The following is a 14,124-nucleotide window of genomic DNA, read 5'->3' on the forward strand; positions in this document are numbered from 1 at the left end:
CATTACCTCTCATCACGGACAACGCAGTGGGCGACGGCCTTCACTTAACGATCAAAAACAGCGACGTTTGCGTAGAGTTGTCAGTGGTAACAGACAAGCAACAATTCGTGGAAATAACCACAGAAATCAATATGGGATGTACGACAAACGTTTTCGTTAGAACAGCGAGGCGAAATTTTGCATTAATGGGCAATGGCTGCAGACGACCGGCCCAAGTGCCTTTGCTAACAGCACGACATCGCCTGCTGCACCTTTCGTGAGTTCGTGACCATATCAGTTGGACCCTAAACGACTGGAAAGCCGTGGTCTACTAGGAGACTATTGGGAGCCACTCATGAACTTTATGTTCCAAAACGACGATGGACTTTTAATCGATGCAGTGCGCCATGTCAGAACATTCTGGACAATGTGAGCGAATGATTTGGTCACCAAAATCACCCGACATGTATATCATTGAACATTGTGGGGCATAATCGAGAGGCCAGTTCGTTCACAAAGTTCTACACCGGCAACACTCCCGTAGTTATGAATGGCTATGGAGGTAACACGGCCCAATATTCTACAAGGGACTTCCAGTGACTTGTTTGAGTCCATGCCACAACGACTTGCTGCGCTACGCAGTGCAGGAGTAGATCCGGCACGACGTTATGAGGTATCCCATGACTTGTCAGCAAAGTGGACAGAGTACACTTTTACGTGAATGAGGCGTAACTCATTCGTGAAAATGCCTCCTAGCAGCTACCGAGGAACATGAAATGTTTAAGTTGCATTTCAATCAGAAGATGATCAGTAAATGCTTCAAGACATCCATGGTTTAGGGAATTAAATTCCTTCAACACTTGTGACTAGTTCCTGCCATTTCAGTACAATATATCCTTCAGAACAATAAATTTATTCATTGAGTCTGTGCAGATTATAACTCTAGTAAATGTTCAGAGGACTGGACTTTCATTTCTTGACAAATAAGACAATTACACTGTTGATTATACTTTTTCCTGCATTAATATACATGTAAGGTTTCAGTGGGTGATGCAACACCATGGCGCTCCTAACCTGGAAGTTTGCGACATATTCGTCGACCTACGACTGAAGACGTTTAGCTCGACCTATAGTGATTCTTTATCGTGGTATTTCACGGAAGCACGCTGAACCACTTAATGGTATATGCACAACTTTCTTAAAATGATTCACTGTGCGACGAGCTTTCTTTATTCACCTTTTCACTGGAGGTCATTGTCGGCTTGTAGGTAACTACACAACATGCAAAAACTTGTTCGCAGTTAACGTTACTTTGTGATTGGTCTCCCTCACAATATCGATTTGCGACCGTATTATCTGGCAGTTCCATCGTCAGAAACACGTTAGTCAGTCTACATTAGTCACTATGTAGTATACATCGTGTTTCAAACATACTAATCAAATGCCACAAGACTACATCTTCAGTTATACAGGAACCAGATATGTGGGGTACATTTTAAGTTACGCATCGAAGAGAAACGTTTACCTTGAGGCCAGTTGTAGGCTGGAAGATGTTGTTGCAGAGGTCACCTCATCTCACAGTATGCGATTCTACTTTTTTGTGAAGGTTTGTGAAAATCTCCGTGTATGTGCCTACCCTTCCAACGTATTTGAGTGAACTGTTACCCGCATACATTGAATGCATCAACCAGCCATTCTTTCAAAAGTATGGGACGAATCTGACAATCGTCTGTATGTTAGTCGTTCGTTCGGTGAACAGCATATCGAACAGTTGCGAAAGGTGAACGATAATTTAATTCTAAACGTATCTGCTGATGGTACCAGGGTTACATGTGCATGAATTTAAAAAATACTATTGTAAAATCGAATGGTTATTTCGATTAAAAACCTTAAAAAACTACACATAAGTTAAAATTCACCCTGAGTTTTTGTTTTCATTCTGTATAGGATAGAGTTTTACGATTTCGGATGTATCTTTCTCAAACAACCTGCGTTGTATGAGGACCTCAATTCAAGTAATGAAAGAAAAACCTTTCTTGGTGGGAATATTATTGTTTTCAAATTTTTACCTTTAAAATCTATTTACTTTTGAATGCGATCGAACCAGTTCGGGAAACATTTTTCAACTCTGATGTTCAACCTCAAAAACTTGTCTTTGGAAGGACTCAAACTTCTTGAGATGAAAAGCGTTATCCAAGCAGATTTTTTACCATTAAGGAACAAAAACTCGTTAGGCGGCAAGTCAACTGAATACTGCCAATGATATATTAGTTCTATATTTTTCTCCATAAGATATTCAGTTGTTTAACATACTGATTTGCATGAGGAGGAATGAGGCGTCGTTTTCGGTTTTATTGCCTAATTTCATCGACGACTTTCGGCACGTGGTATTATTGCATCACATGATACATTGCTGAGAGAATAAAAATTCATACAGGAGCAAGCTACAGGTACGCATATAAATACATTAGGCTTGTAGAAATACCGACCATATTATGAACCATGCACATCCGGTACTGATAAACAATATATTCCAAAAATATATAAATTAGTTGTTACTTTCGGTACCTATTTTCATTTTGCTTGGTAAGAATGTCTCAGCCAACATACCTAGAGATGACAGACATTGTACAGTAAAACTTGTTCAAAATGGGATCGCACGCGACTAATATAATTTTCCAAATTGGACAAATATCCACATTACATAAAACATTCTAGGCTACATAACATTTGTCAAGTACCATGCACAAAATATGAATTTGTAACTATGCACGTATTTACTTACCTTTACTCATGTACCGTCGATGTTCACTTAATATATAGTCTACTGTAAAATAGAACACTAGGCTTTTACACTGGCTGATACATAAATACGGCATGTCCGAATTTTGTTGTAAATTGACATTTGTATGTTGTTGTTCACACATATAATTCCTGTGTTTATTTTATTTACATTTCACTTTTTTCGCCACATGCCAAGGAGAGAAAGCTGTTAAATTACATGTTTAAATTGTTTTCTCTATTTATTTTTTGCGCTATACAATAGTTCCAACAGGTTGGGACAATTTTCATATGTTGAAAATCTAATAACATCCTTTATCCGTGCAATTGTTTCTTCTGGCGCATTAATTTTTCTAGCTACGTTATTTTGCTCTTCTAATTCTTATTCTTCGTCCTTTTACTCTACCTTCGTCTCCGTCTCATCTTCTGTGTTGCGGATTTCTATCAAATCTGTTGGTCAAGTACTTGTAAAAGTGGAGTGAGTTGACAGAAAGAAAGTCATCCCTTCGGATGTAGTCGCCTGGAATAAGTGAAATGCTTTTCATTTGAGTTAATACAGCAATTGCTGTTGCATTTCCTTGAGCTTCGAAAGAGTACAGAAGCGTCTTATTCATCACCTCCAGACCCAGCTTCGTTGATACACTTATTTACTGTTTCGGCTTTATTTACGTTTTTGACAAATTAATTCAGTTTACCGCATCCAGGACAGACCGTGCAATAAAAAATGCACTTTCGGCTTCTTCAACACTAAGAATAAGGCGCTGCATCAGTAATCGGCCAAAATGATACTTGAATGTGTAAATAACACAATAGACCATGGGCCGTGATAGGCTCGTTGAAGCTGGCCGAAACAAAGCCAATTTCACGTTTGTAAACGTAACTTTTGGGTGGCAAGTTGCACTGTCTAGGTAAATGTGAACTTTTCGATTTCCTTTTCTCATTTTCGCGCTGAAGGAGCCCAGCGACGCTTCCGTAAGACCACTTACTATGCACGCCTTTTTGTTGCTTCGCCTGGAAGCTTACTGACGTCTGTTTTTGTCACAACTAAGTTTTGCCACCTTTCCAATCGCTAGTGGCTTTGCTACTTGACCAGTTTCCACACAGCAGTATAACGAGTCTTTCCTTGAACCTTTTTGCTCCGATTCTCTTTTCACCTCGAATTGCTAGAGGTTTTGAAGTTAGTGTACGACAAAATAGTTCCGTTTCATCGGTATCTGAATATTTCTTTCCGGTCATAATCCGCATTTAGGTCGTGAATTATTGTCTGCAATTCTTTACTACACTTTCCTGCATATCCTTTGCTTCCCCCACACACTTCATTCCACACGATGGTGTCTAATTTTGAAACTGTCCAGCCAGCCTGTGGATATCTTGAACTCCGTATTCACAACCTCTATAGCGACTTTCAGAGCCTCAATTTACAACATGGGTCCAGACAAAATTAAGTTTGTTTGTCCGCGCACTTATGAACCATTCCCATAACATCTCGTTAATTTCATTTCCTCGTCTTGATTTACCTGTTTGTCTAGCTGCAATTTTCTTTCATTGTTTCAGATGTACGTGATCGTGGATGATTCAGATTACACCTTCGAATTGCCCTTCGAGTGTATGGAACGTGAAAGGAATCACGTAGAATACGTGATTGTATAAAAATTATCCTCATTCTCAGCTGAATATCTTATACCTTACTATTATCAATTATTCATAAATATAAACATTTTATTGCCTATCATAATACAGAAATAGTGTCTTGTATAACCTATCATGTAGTAGTGAGAAATAAAGTACTTTCACCTCCTATTTGTAGTCACTCTAAGCGATCAACTGAGGCTTGAGTTACCTTATATGCTTTCAATTTATCGATGTAGTATATATGGTCAAAAGTAAACAGATCTCATACTAACCCTAGCAGTATCAAGGCATTTTCCATTAGGCACATTACCAAGGGGGTATGGAGGTTACTTTATCTCCCCTCCGCCCCCCAGAGGAAGTTACAAAACAGAGTTAGTTAATTCCTATAGACTTGTACTAACATACTTTTGAAAGAGGTATTGATGTGTAAGTAGGCTGTAGAACCTGAAAATTTCTTTTAACTCAGTCTTAGCAACATTGAGTTTTCAGTTAAGTGTACTACCCTGCTGGGGGTACTTAATGATCATCAAAAAATTAAATAATTATAATTTCAATAACTGTTGTTGACTTTTACTCACAACATACTGTGTAAGCCGATAGTGATGTGTAAGTAAGGTCCTAAACTTGAAAAAGCTGAATATGACTTTCACTGTACAAAATGACAACTCTTACTTAACGTATATTTTTGGCCCAAGTAAACTGAAAAATTTAAAACATTTAAGGAATCTGATAGAAGAAATCATTAAAACAAATATTTGTTTCGGAGAGGCACGGTGGTGCTCCTTGCACAACTAGTTGATGATTTTGAGACTGTTGGCAGTGCGATTTGCCTATTCAGTTCGTGAAGATAGTACAGCATTCAGCCTAACTGCTTATTCTCACTACTGCCAAACTTGTGATGTTCGAAAGAAACCCGGTCGTGACGCAATAAATGAGAAGTAATAAATATGTGATGACTTTCATTAAGCATTAATATTACTGCCAAACAGCTGGGGAGCTCAAAACGATCAAGACTATCTTGACAGTACGTTATACACAGCAGCCAGAACAGCGAAAAAAAAAGCCACAAACAAAATACTCTTCAACGTACGAGAAAAGCGGAAACAGTAAGATACACTTACAGAAGAATATTGCGACACCAAAACTAATGTGAAATGCTGATAGATTAATAACGGTGTAACCACCAAATTGTTGAATGCAAGCATGCAAACGTGCTTGTATTGTTTTCTACAGGCGCTGGATGTCAGTTTGCGGGATGTAGTTCCCTGCCTGTTACACTTCGTCAGTCAATACACTGACAGTTCTGACGGTTAATGTTATTTGTGGATGACGCTGGAATTGTCCGATGATGTTCCGTATGTGCTCGATTGGAGACAGATCTGGTCATAGAGCGGGACAAGTCAACACGTCGACACTCATTAGGGCATGTTGGGTTACAATAGCGTTATGTGGGCGAGCTTTACGCTGTTGGAAAACACTCCCTGTAATGCTGTTTGTGAATGGCAGCACAACCGGTCGAATCACCAGACTGACATACAAATTTGCAGTCAGGTTGCGTGGAGTAACCACAAGAGTGCTCCTGCTGTCATACGAAATCGTACCTCCGACCATAACTCCAGGTGTAGGTCCAGCGAATCTAGCACGCAGACAGTTTGCTTACAGATCCTCAACTGGATTCCTTCTCACCAGCACTCTGCTATCACTGGCACCGAGGCAAAACCAGCTTTCATCAGAAGACACAACAGATTTCCACCATGCCCTCCAATGAGCTATAGCTTGACTCCACTGAAACCGTAAATGGCACATGTTTGGGGTGAGTGGAACGTGCGCAGTCTTCTTTCTCGGTAGTGCCACGTGGCCGGTAAGTGCGCCATACTCTTGCAACCGTATATTCTCGTGACTATCGCTGCCAGCAGTCATATGCAGTGGCTACAATCCTGCCAAGCCTTTCTACAGTATCGCAGCAGGAGCATCCAGCTTCTCATAGCCCTATTATAAGACCTCGTTCAAACTCAGTCTAGTGCTGATAATGGCTTCTTTGTCGCCTTAAAGGCATTGTTGACTATCATCAGCTCACCACGCCCTATCTCAAACGTAACTAGCGCTCACGACCATTACAGCGTGTACTTAAAGCAAACCTGCTGCCTCCACTCTTATACGACTGACGCGAAATTTGAAGACACATCATCTTTCACATGTAGAAACACGCCTGTCAACTGTCTTCTACATGGTACAACTCCCCCTTGGTGCTGCGTGTATGTTGTAAGTGTATAACGTGCTGTCAGCTTAAAAAACTAGCGGTTGGGTACAGTAGCAAGCACCAGAATTCAGACATAATGGTATCTACCAATTAAACAATCAGAGCTGCAAGATCTGTATCTGGGAACGATCAGTATAGCTTTTGCTATATTTCCCAAAGAACACATCAAATAACTTAATTATATACAATATATGTGTCACTCGTGGAACTACTGAAGCAAGTACATCACTCACCAACTATCACTAAATGGAAACAACTGGAACAGTCAGCACCAGACATCTTCGTCTTCTGGAAAACTACCACACAAGAAGCAGCATCACCAAACCGAGGGAAGAATGATAAAAGTGATTCCTGTACACACCGATTATATTGCACATAAAATCAGTCACACACGAGTACAGGAACAAAAATCCTCATCCCTTAAACAAAGATACAGTATATGCTGTTCGTTATGAGTTAAGCAGACATGTATGTGACCTTATAAAGGTGGTAACTTCTTGCAGGAAACAGCTCTTTAGTTTCTCCGGTTAGGATATGACCTTCTGAAACTGTAGTGTTCTGTCTTTCTTAACGTATTAGATTTCACAGTGGCTATTAAGAAAACGTTGAAAAATTCTCTGACAATGGATTTTCACAGCTTTACTGGCGAATCACAATATTTTATCAAAAACATATAATCAGTCGTAGCGCGACGAAAAATTGATTTACTTGCTGTTCGAAGCCTAGTAATGGGCCTCCCTTTGGTGAGCTACGAAGACCAGCTAGTAAATTTACTTGTTGGGGCATTTACTGTAACACCAATTTTACAATCTACTGCTGCGTTTAACCAAGTCTATCGCACACGAAAAAATACAAATGACAGACCCACAAAAAATTAACTCATAATGCGAATCGAAGTTTCACCCACCACATACTTTCTTTAAAAAGGAATTTACCTGCCATTGGAGGTTTACTGTGAACGTAATTGCCCCTTTTGATCAGAGCTGTCCTTCACATGCATATCTACATCGAATGATTTGTTTGTAAATGTTATTCTAGTTGTAATTAGTGACATACCCAGGAATACAATAATTCTTCACCTTTCCAAATATTAACACTCTACTGCTAAAAGCAGTATTACCATTTATCTAGATCTATAACATCTACACTACTCCTCTGTCCATTTCGCTCAAATAGTAAAATACATACCAACATAAATGAAGCGACATAGGACGCATATACAAAGCATAGATCAAAAGAACATGTTTATTTAAAGCGTAACCGCTCTAACATAAATCGGAACTACTGCTCGCACAGAATGCATAGACATAAGTCAGTCAGGGGAGTGTAAAAAGAGATTTCTGTGTAATAGTGTTGCAACATTTAGTCGTACTATCCATTATGAAATGTGTAGCATTATGAAATGCGCGAGCAAAAAGACGAAAAAGACAATTATAAAATGCAAGAATGTCTGAAACTTGTGCATGCTGACGACGCTTCCAGAAATGAGCAAAAACAGACGAAATTAGGTAAGTAAAACTAAATAAAACTCACACTTCGGTAGCCTATGAAATGAACTGTTTTTGGATCAGGATCTAGAACTAAAGCAGAAATGTAAATATGTTTGATTCCAGACAACTGATGATGTTCTAAATGAATCACAGGAAACGTGATGGTAAAATCAACATACATTTTAGTTGCTGTGAAGACAGCATTGAAATAGCTCAAGTACTTATATAGTAGCTATGGACGCCATGACTACAGAAATGAAGAAAGACAGCATTGTCAACGCCACCTAGGAACAAGGCCTCACAGCGTGACTCGTGACGTCACGACTAGGGGTCCGAAATACCGAGCGGCTTGTTAGGCTCTGCGCCACGTATATGAAAACATTAAACAGTTTCCTGGTGGACTACTCACTGTTTTATTCACAAATCTGTAAACAAACGCTAATCATTCTCACAGGAGAATTACATTGTTCAAATTTCGTAAACTATAGCTCCAAAGGTGAAAATACTTTTTAATTTCCGTCACTCGCGTTTTGAAAATGCGAATTTCTAATTCCATAACTCTGACAGCACTATTTTCACCGTGTAAGTCACCTTGCATAATTTAATTGAAAATGAGGTACCGCAATTGGAAAGACTGACAATCAATCGAAGCAGGTACTCTGGGACTTGTATCTATGTCAAATTCTAGTTTCGTATGACAGAGATCTCATTTGGCAGTCATCTACAGTTTTATACTTAAGAAAACATTACCGTACAGAAACTTGTGTAAACTTCACTGAACCTTCTACATACTACTTAGTTTAAGAGATTTGCCAGTAGAAGACTAGGTAGTGTTAAGTTATTAGGTATTATAAATTGACATGGGAATCACACATTAGAATCATTACAAACTCTGACAAACTTGCCCACTGTGAGCCATTGTTTATCAGTTTGAAAATATTAATTGTTATAAATTTGCACATTTTCACTGTTCTACTGTATACAAAGACTAACTTAACAGAATACCAGCTTAGGCAGGATTTACACTCTCATGGAACTGAGGTTTAACTGAAGAATGGGACACCACCCATCAGCTTCATGTAATGACATATCTTAAGAACCTGTTGTTACTTTTTACTGTACAAACTGATCCATTTATATTCACCCATCCACATACTGATCCCCATCTTTTAATTAAAATACTTGTCATTTGATACACTGATCATTGGCAATGGGTATTACAGCATTGTAAAAATTTAAAATGTCATCTATAGAGCCATTTGTGAAAGCAGATGAGTGGTATCCCAATCTTCAGTAATGCCAGAACTAGAAATAGTGTGCATCTTCACATACCTTACTGCAGATTATCTAAATCATAGAACAGCAATGTAGTGAGTATGAAGCTGTTTAACAAACTGCCTCTAGAATGGGTAGAAGCTTTATTTGATTTATTCAAGCACAAGTAGTACAGTTGGTTATCAGTAAATCCTCCCTACTCACTTGAATGTATGAGTGTAAATATCACAGTGATAACTGCTTTGCTGCAATAGCTAAATGACAATTAAATTCTTTTACTATTCACTATTTAATGTTGTCCCAGTGGAAAAAAAGCACTGCTTTTCCAAACTCCAAAAACATTATCAATTTCTCTCAAATGAAGAATGGCTTAAGTTATGTATTGTCCTCCCACCTCCCCGAAATATTGGTTGTATTGACAGACTGGACCTGTTCTGCAGATTAATATTTACTTATGATGATGGCAGACTAGCATGCTAATACTAGCAATGAATTGTTCTCCTTGTGAGAATAATTAATTTACTGACTGGACAAAAATATATACAAAAACTTGTCAACCACAGAGCAGGAGCAGCATTAATTATATATTTACTGATGAACAGAAAAGACTATTCCCCTAATTCTATGAGATTGGGGTTTCACAGAGAATTTGTGGTAACAAATTAATCTGTAGCAAAGCCTCATGTTTACGGCTGCACCATTTCGAAGAGAGCAGAAGGGGTCCAATACATAACATTTACCAACAAGATGTATGGGATACTGTGCATGAAATAAAAACAGAAAATAGAAATAAACATTTATTTCACATCATCTTCCCAAGCCCCAAACAGTATAATTTAACATTTTTTCAATCTTTTGTACACAGTTACATTTTTAACAGTAGTTACATCATTTCTCCTCTTGGTGTAATTGTTTAGCAAAATATTTGCACAGCAAAACAGTATGCAATTCATGACTGAATCAATTGAGTGTTTATTTTTACAGTGAAACCCATAAAAAAGATTGCTGGGAATGTTGTGGGATGCTACCTTCACAAGTACATTTCTCTGATTTGCCTGTTCTAAAAATAAAATTTCCTGGTCTTTTAGAATTTTCTGTAGAGTTAAATAGACATATGTCACACACACTACTACATCATCTGCAGGATATGTCAACCCTCCTCTGTCTTTTACCATAATCAAATCATCACCACCCTGCTTCATTTCATCTGTAGTAAGGAATACCTTACAATATTCACAATGTTTTTTTTTTAATAGCTTGGTGTGAGCAGTAACCTGCTATGTAATGCAACAGTGGCCAAGTATTCTCATCTATTCCATCAACATCATTTTAATCTACTGCTACATTTAAAAATTCTGGTATTGATGTTTCTTTTAATCCCTGAATTTCAGTATGAGTAGAAAAAATATCAGTGGTCTTAATAACAACATCCCCAACTACTTTCGACCGAAGCACAAGGGAAAACAGACTGTGCCCTTAGTTTTGTTCAGTTTCAAAAACTTGTCTTAGAGAAACATGATAATTTCCCCCACATAGCTGGCGGTATTTGCCGAACCTGTCTTCTAAACTGTCTGTCTGTACTTTTCCTAACAGCAAATATGATCTGTTTTTCTCAGAAAGCCAGTAGTCACTGAAGTCTATCAAAGCAGCAGTTGTGTGTTTCAAAGCGCTATGTGTCTCTCGAGTAAGTTTTCTTTCATCACTACACTCTTCCCAAGAACATAACCATGAGATGAAGCACTGTAAGAATTCTTGTATGTGATGGGATTTACTAGTCACAGGTTCTTGGAAAATATTTCTTAACCTCTGTCCCTTGAGTAATGTTTTTACATTTACAATATCCCACCAACGAATTATTATTTTGATGAATGTTGCAGTACTTTCCCAGTTGCTAATTGCTTTCTTTGAACCAAATGTGTCCAAAGCAACAACTGTCGTATCACTGAAAATACGCAACACTAACTTGACATTTTGGCGCTCAATTGAGTTAGGAAATAGAGACTTCAAAGTTAAGGAACTGCCATATTGCAATAGTTCATCTTTTTCTATCAAGTGCAATTCTTTCAGTGCTCCAACAGAAGACAAACCTCCCTTCAAACTGTCACTGAAGTCAGGAAAACACAAGATCTGCTCGTTTTGGTTAAACCAGTTATTGCGGATACACTTCAAAATATGGACAGTGTCCACAAAATAATACAATGGGCGATTTGGAGAAGACTGTATAGGGTGATCATACTTTATTTTCACATCTGGAGGAGTAGAAAACTTAGACATTGCTTTCTTATTAATTGCATTATTGTCTGCTACTATACCAACCACCTCAAATCCAACTGCTTCTAATTTAACAATGACTGCTTTAATGTAAGAGAACAGAACATCACCCTGAATAGTATGAACTGGCAGAATAGACACCACATCCTTGTAAGGTGATTCCATGCTCTGAACCATAAAAACATAGGCGCTGGTTGCACACAAAAATTTTTCAGTGTTAAAGGCACATCCTACAACATTTCCAGCTTTGTAATCAAGCTGAGACTTCAGATGAATTTCATCCATCAACAGGAGCACAGTTTTATCATCTGAGGATAAAGTACCTACTTTATTTGTGATGTAGCTCATAAACTGATGACCCTGTTGCTCAATGACAGGATTTGTTGAGAGTTTACTACAAAGCCTTGAAAGGGTGTTAGGACTAGGCATAGAAAAACTGTCAGTGTTCCTCAAAAATTTGTAAGCATGTGGGCTTATAGAATGTACTAATGACCACATTATCATAGAGTTAGTATCATACCTAAATTGAGTTGAACTTCTGCACTTCAAAAATGAAATCTGTTCCTTCAAAAATGTAATTTTAGTTTCGTTTCCTGGCAACTTTTCTAATAAATTTTGTAATAACTGGTCAATTAAAGACAAAATGTTATCTACAGGAGCCTCAGAACTATTATACAGAAGATAAATGTTCTTAAGAACATCGCTTACCACCTGTATGTTGTTTACTTTCATGGGAAATTTCATGTTTCCAATACATTTCACTTCAATATCATTATTGAAGACACTGAGTAATAAACCACTGCTTATAACTACGTGGCAAAAAATTCTTGGGTAAGGATTATGCTTTAGTAACACTAGGCTCACACTGTCAGATTTGTTTATCACTACCCAGTCACTGTGCTTTTCACATTCACTCAACTTTGTTTTCATTTGTTCTAAACTATCGACCGATATCGCATCAATCATTTTCGCATGTGTGTCCACACTTTCTTGGATAGCAATTTGAAGAGCACGATTTTCTAAACGCCCCCTACGAATTTCTGGGTCCTCTCGTACTGCAGTTTGATGACTCGACAAGTAAGATGGGCATCCAGGCAACTTCGATGGGATAGCATCTGAAAAAATTAATAACTAAGTATGAAACCGATCTCACAGCATATAAGTGAAATAAAGATAGTTCTTATGCCACTGTACTTTACTAAGAGCGTGTTTCGTAACTCACCTTTTCTCAAGCGTCGACGATCCAACGGTGCTGTCAAGAGTATACCAGTTTTCGGGTCATACATGCTGGTACTGCTTAAAATGTCGTCCTTGTTGAAATGCAGTTCACATATCTAAAAACAAGCATACAGTTCTCTTTAAAACATATAACGAAAATTAATGAGGTATGAGATTATAAATACGTTCTTCTGTTTACTGTATTTTGTTCAGCTGTACTACATTTCAAGTAACTACGACACACTAACCAAACAAATACACTGATACTTAGGGTCTAGTGCAGCAGGGGATACAACCCGTCGGCTTTGGACAAGGACGTCACAAGCCGCCAGAGAGCAGTTTCCCATTTTCGCTTTTGCTGTTATGTTTCAGTTTCGTTTCTTTACTGATTGCTTAATAAAGTGGATCTGTTTATTCTATCTCGTGAGATTTTTTTTTTAAAAAGCCAAAAAACACTTATCAGCCACTGAAGGGAGCTACAACACTAAGAAGAATCGCTTCTCGATTGGCCACTTGTGACGTCATTGTCCAAAGCCGACGGGTTGTATCCCCTGCTGCACTAGTCCCGATACTTACAACAGAGTGCTTACTCGGTGTCCAGTCTTGTCTGTGAACAGCCGATAACCATTTTCGTCTTAAATTCTCGTCAGATGGAAAATAAAATACACTGACTTTAGGTCCATTATCGTAATTACCCCTGCAATTCGGCATACAACACCTTCGGGGCATCGTAACTGAGTATAGATCAAATAACCACTCACGAACAGCACAAAGTACAACATGGAAACGCTACGAATCACGTGTGTCGGTAGTCGGTTCCTAGCTTCTCAGACCCCTACCCGTGACGTCACGGGCTCCTTAGACTCACGATGTGAGGCCTTGTTCCTAGGTGGCGTTGGCATTGTTCAATACATAAATAACAAACAAACCCTCTGATTTATTTCTGAGTAAAAAAATACCACATTATTACTACAGTCATATATTTAGTAGCAATATTTAGACAATACAAACGTATTTTTAAAATTTGTTAAAGAAATCTTTGACAATTTTGACTGAAACACAGTCTTTGAAGTTTTGAATGTAACGGTGATAAAAAAAGTAAAAAGTTACTGCAGCTTGTACAGAAAGAAGTCTCCAGTTATAAGAGTCGAAGGTTATCAAACGCAAACAGTAGGTGTGTTGTTCCATTTGTATATAGAGCACGCCACAAAGGAAACC

General features: G+C 38.3%; 2 protein-coding genes across 2 annotated transcripts in view; one reads left to right on the plus strand and one right to left on the minus strand.

The window, feature by feature from the left end:
- LOC124556593 (leucine-rich repeat extensin-like protein 5) overlaps positions 1-4,511 on the plus strand; it is a 60,220-nt gene extending 55,709 nt beyond the window's left edge. Inside the window, exon 5 of the mRNA XM_047130559.1 lies at positions 4,315-4,511. Coding sequence (XP_046986515.1) covers positions 4,315-4,410 — 96 coding nt within the window. The 3' untranslated portion in view covers positions 4,411-4,511. The remainder of the gene's footprint in view (positions 1-4,314) is intronic.
- A 3,983-nt stretch (positions 4,512-8,494) lies between these two features.
- On the minus strand, positions 8,495-13,650 carry LOC124556116 (THAP domain-containing protein 5-like). Its single transcript, XM_047130136.1, has 5 exons — positions 13,483-13,650; positions 12,911-13,022; positions 12,397-12,803; positions 11,654-11,856; positions 8,495-8,567 (listed from the first exon to the last, which is right to left on the minus strand). The coding sequence occupies exons 1-5, from the start codon at positions 13,633-13,635 to the stop codon at positions 8,495-8,497; spliced, it is 948 nt and encodes a 315-aa protein (XP_046986092.1). The 5' UTR covers positions 13,636-13,650.
- Positions 13,651-14,124: the final 474 nt, after the last annotated feature.

The sequence above is a fragment of the Schistocerca americana genome, chromosome X (assembly GCF_021461395.2).
Source record: "Schistocerca americana isolate TAMUIC-IGC-003095 chromosome X, iqSchAmer2.1, whole genome shotgun sequence".
NCBI classification, from domain to species: Eukaryota; Metazoa; Arthropoda; class Insecta; order Orthoptera; family Acrididae; genus Schistocerca; species Schistocerca americana.